The sequence below is a fragment of the Cibotium barometz genome, chromosome 40, assembly GCF_041138505.1.
Source record: "Cibotium barometz isolate CiBa-2024 chromosome 40, ASM4113850v1, whole genome shotgun sequence".
Classification (NCBI taxonomy): domain Eukaryota; kingdom Viridiplantae; phylum Streptophyta; class Polypodiopsida; order Cyatheales; family Cibotiaceae; genus Cibotium; species Cibotium barometz.
Genome location: NC_141085.1, coordinates 37,399,514 through 37,404,718, shown reverse-complemented (window position 1 = coordinate 37,404,718; position 5,205 = coordinate 37,399,514). Strand labels below are relative to the sequence as shown.

Genomic DNA, 5,205 nt, shown 5'->3' with positions numbered 1-5,205 from the left:
ATTGCAATCATCAAAAGTATCAATACATTAGTTGAGCACCTGCTAAACTCAATACGTGATAATGTGTCTTATCCTAAGTTCCTCCCCTTAATACTGTTGTTATAAGATGAATCATAAGTGTATTTTTCAAAATACTAAAATGTATTCTCGTGTGAAGAAATATAGTTTAAGTCACAACAATAATCCAAGAATTCTCGTGTTTGACTTGAAATAAGAATAACTTCTTCTGTGGATTAATATCATTTGACAACAATGTGTGTCACATGTCGTGATTCATGTCTTTATGGAAGGAAGCTAGTCGTCTTTTGCATTGAGCATCATAGAGATCATTCAGTGTTGGATATTCATTGTCACAAAATGGTACCACTCACCGACTATATGATGTTAATCTTCAAAGTCAATGTATTACTAAAGTGAAGCATAGCTTGGGTGGCAACGATCCATTCACATCCTAGAATTAAATATCCTCCCCAACACATAGTCAAGCACAAAGAAGTTATAATATAGGGGATTTGTTTGTATGGAGATTGTTTGTTCAAGTGTCCCAAACATGGCGTGTTCATGTCCTTTGTGAAGGGAATCCTGTTGGAAATAGGGTTAATGCAGGAATGTGTGTGTATGCATGCGCACACACACACACACACACATAGTGGAGAAGCTCAAGAGAGAACACAATGAGATGATAGATAGATAATGAATGTGTACTGTACAAAGATGATAAGTATACCCCAAGATGGGTGTATACTAGCATGGGGTTAAAAACTTCCTAAAGAGGGAAAAAGTGCCCCAACAGGTCCTAGTGTGTTGATGTGTGTTCACACACATTACTACCAAATATGGCTACAAATCCCCCCTCATAGTGATGATGTGAACAAGGGGTGAGCTGGCACTAGAAGTACAGAGATGTGCCAAGCTCTTTGGACTGTGATAGGGAGCCTAGACTAGTCCCCAAAGGGAAGGAAGTTTAAAGCTTTGCGAAAAGCTTCAAACTTCTCTCAACTATAGCTGTAAACATTGCCCTGTACTCAGCTTCACAGCTAGAAGTGGGCACGGTGGATTTCTTCTTGTTGAGCCATTATATACATGAATCACGAAGGTGAAATAAAAAACCACTCGTGGACACTTCTGTGTCATAACATCAAGCCCAGTCTCAGTCTCTAAATGCATGTAGCTATGATTTACCACACCCGTGGGATAAAATAACCCAAAGTGCTTAGTGCCCTTTAGGTATGGAACACCCGTTTGACAGACTGCCAATGCTTTGTGCCTGGGCTATGATAAATCTACTCAAAATTGAGACCACATATACGGAATGTCAAGCTTGGTGTTACACACAAAGATAAGGTATCCAATAGCTTCTTAATAGGGGCCAACATCAAAAAAATCACCTACATCTTCAAGACTTAGTTGTAAAGTTGGCTCCATAGGTGTAGCCATAGGTGTACAGTCTTCAAGATTGAACCTCTTCAACAATATATCTATGTATTTCCTCTGTAGCATAACAATGCCATCATTACGCTGCCAAAACTCAATGCCCAAATAATAGCGCAATGGTCATTAGGGAAAAAGGGAGCTCATTTTGGGGCCTTTTACGGTTTGGAAAAATAAGCTCTCAACCAATGAACAGAGGGCCAACGTAACGTTGGAAATTCACAAAAATAAAAGAAAATAGATAAAAGAAACAATATTTTATGTAGGTACAAGCGTGCTACATTAATGTGGAGATTGGTTTTTTATTCTCACAAGATCTTTGGACATGAAGATAGAATCTAGTCTGACATTTTCTCTGACAAGGGCCTTCCCGCTTCCACCTCCCTTTGAACTTTGAATTGTTGTGCTGCCTTTCCTTCGAAAGGTCTACCATTCTACACCACTACCTCATTGTGCAGTAACCTCTTCTTTTCCAAAACTGCTCCCTTGATCCAGTTTGGCTTAGAGTAAGATGTTTCTTGTCAACTATCTGTCTGCCTACTTTCTCTTTCTTGAAACTTCACTTTGTTATCTTGTTTACATTACTTTGCTGTGGTTACAGATTCACAAGGTATCCATGGTGAATAAAAACTATGGTCGTTCTTGTGGAAGACGTTCTGTGGATGATAATGCTATGAAGGCAGAATTATACCACACATCCTTACCCCGTCGACCTGCTTCTTCTATTTCTTCGGTAGAGAATTCAAGTACAGTCAAAACGGAAGGAACTTGGGAAAGGTTTACTGTTTCGAAAGGAGCATGGGTGCTCATGCAACCTAGTAAAAGAAAGAGACCCCAGACAAAAAATATTTTCTTGGCATCATGGAAGGGAAGAGTACGAGATTTTAAAATCACCAGAGGAAAGATATCGGTGAAAGAAGTTTTGATTCAGCATGTGTACATGCATAAAGAACTTGTCTTGCGAGACTATCCAAATGATCTTCCGCAACACAGGCCTAATTGTATATTTTTCTATTGTGGTTTGGTTCTTTATGAGGTGCATGGATTTTTAAGACAAAGCTTTCTTTCTTTGCTTATTGATATTCTTGTGATATTTTATTTCAGATTTATACCCTTCATCGTATGAGACATGGCAAAACATCGATTGTATTCTGGGATTTATAGATGTTTTGCATGGATCGATAGGAGAACAACAATACGAAGGTCGATGTGCAACAGAGCTAGCTCAATCCGGTATATTTTTTACTGATCATTTTTATCAGTTGTTGCTGGACAATGCAAACACACATGGTGTGTTAAGAAAACAAGACCTTCCAGCATGGAATTCAGTGGATTGGCCTCTCCCACATTTTAGTGTTACAGAGGCATACAGAGCCAAGCTTTTCAAAGAAGTACAGAAAGCTCTTAGGCCCAATATTGCCACAAGGATAATAAAAATTTCTTTGTGCATGCCTCTCACAGTTTTTGTAGACTTGTTTAATACCTTTCCAGTGAAGGTTTCAAAAACAATGTTCACAGTTAAAGCAACAAGTCTGGCATGCATGCCACAATTTTTGGATAAAGGTTGGGATAAGAAGACATGTAGTTCAGTGTTTTGTGAGGTTGTCCAACCTTCTATGCAACTGAAGTACATGGTTGCATCACAAAATTTCATTTTTTCTTTTTATTATAAGCGCAGTCGAATGCTAGGTACAAAACTAGTCCCTATGGATCAAGATGAAGATTCTTTTGGTGCAGAAAATAAACTTCTTGATATTGATGTTGTTGAGAATGGTGATGTGCTAGTCAATATCACATTAAGACAATGCTGCTCCCTAGCTCAATTGCGCAATGACATTCTATTTGAGATAGAAGGTTCTATTTCAAAGGACTTTTTATTTATCTACAACAATAAGAAGGTATACCATGTGACTTATCCTAGTCTCATTAAGCACTGCTATTAGTTTACTTTACCCTATTGTTTCATATTGCTTTTTTGCAGGTGCTCAAAAGAAGAGAGAGATCAATAAAATGCAAAGACATTGAAAATTTTAAAATTGAGATAACACAGACTCCATAAACAAAGGTATTATATTCAAAAATGTAAAATTCTGTACAGAAGTGTTTAATTACATATGTAGAACATATTCTTGACAACAATTTTCTATTTATCTACAGGTTGATCTAGAGGCTGCTCTACATGGTCCAACCTCACCGTATCATCTTTATTTGGAGAATCTACTTTCTGTTGCTCCATCTTGTCGTGTACAGTCTCTTGGTGCTGCTCCATTGTCTCCTCTACTACCCTTGGAGCATCTGTTTGCTGTTGCTCCATCATTTCCTCAATAACATCAGCAGCAACAGGTCCTTGTTCTTGTGGCTTCTCCTCATCAGCACTAGGTCCTTGTTCTTGTGGCACCACATCTGCATCATCTGTGTCATCAAGGTGTATGACACCTTCTCGGACTTTAGAGCTCTCACCTAACTCGACAGTAGCTGGTACAATAGGTTTGGGGAAGGCATACTTCAAAAACTTCCAAATTATATCAGCTCTGAAACTATACACGTAGCTCGAGTTGAAGCTATCTTCTCTCATCTGCAATGAGATATGATGATTTAGAACACTTTGTACCAATATCAAATTTTTTGAAGCTAAATGAAAATTATTTTTTCTTACAAGCTCTGGCTGTCCTATCTCAAAATAGCTTGAAAGTATATATTTGGCACTAATCAGCACCCTCCAGCCACAGCTACTTGAATCATCTTGTTGTGGTGTCTGGATAGTTGGAAAGATATGTTAGAAACTGTTAATGTCTGAACAAAATAAAATTATTCAATAAGTTCAAAGGCATAGCATGAAATAGACATCAGTAGAGGGAGCAACTTTCTACCTCTAAATCTATTGGCTCTATTGAATCCAAAAGATTGACATTAGGAGGACACTGATCCAATGCATCTAGAAGTCTTCTAATACAACTGCAATACATATAATTCAGTTAGTGTGCATTAAATCCAAATAATGAGGTTTAAAGTTAAAAATAGCACACAAACCACTTACAATTTAACCTCTCTGTGTGTGTTTCTAAGAGAGTTGAATAAAAAGCATTGCTTCTGCTGGATGTCAATAGAAGCAAAGCTCCAGTGGTCACTGCATAAGGAAAAAAGCATTAAGAAATCAAAGGCTACAAGAGTACTCAATCTTGAAGGAAAATCCCAAAAGAAGCAGCCACACACATACTTGTTATGGTATGGAAGTAGCAAAATATCAACATGATCAAAATCACAGTGTCTGAACCAATTGGAAATATCCATGGGAGTTTCCTTTGGATCTCTTAACTTGAAGGAAATTGTAGGATCAATAATATAAACTGTATGCTGTACAGCATGGTTCAGCCAGCTTCTCATCATGCTACATTGGACAAAACAATAATTAAGGTAAGGTGTAAGGGAGGAGGTACAATAAGGATTGTTTTGCAAACAAATGTAAAATAAAAGACACTTACTAGAGCATTGCAAGAATGATAGTATCTGAGCAATACTCATTCTTATGAGCCAATGCTGCCAAGCATGCTCTTGTCAAGTCAAAATTATTCTCTGAAAAATCATCTTCAATATGGACAACTATGTTAGGGCCCAGCTCCTGCAACCTTCTCTGTATCTGTAGCTCCATCTGTACAGTCTCCACATTTATAGCAGACTTGGATTCCTCTTTTTGCTGCTTCAGTGACTCCTCATAAGCAGCTTTCCCTCTGGTGCTCATTGAGTGGGTCACTTCAACAACCTTCACCTTGTCTG

The 5,205-nt window shown here is 38.0% G+C and overlaps 1 protein-coding gene across 1 annotated transcript; it reads right to left on the bottom strand.

The window, feature by feature from the left end:
• Positions 1–3,490: 3,490 nt before the first annotated feature.
• LOC147615471 (uncharacterized) lies at positions 3,491–4,136 on the bottom strand. The gene is made up of 2 exons (XM_086778926.1): positions 4,088–4,136; positions 3,491–4,006 (listed from the first exon to the last, which is right to left on the bottom strand). The coding sequence occupies exon 2, from the start codon at positions 4,004–4,006 to the stop codon at positions 3,575–3,577; it is 432 nt and encodes a 143-aa protein (XP_086635052.1). The 5' UTR covers positions 4,088–4,136; the 3' UTR covers positions 3,491–3,574.
• Between the last annotated feature and the right edge of the window lie 1,069 nt (positions 4,137–5,205).

Coding starts and splice junctions, on each gene's coding strand:
- LOC147615471 (XM_086778926.1), bottom strand. CDS start 4,006: ATGAGAGAAGATAGCTTCAACTCGAGCTACGTGTATAGTTTCAGAGCT.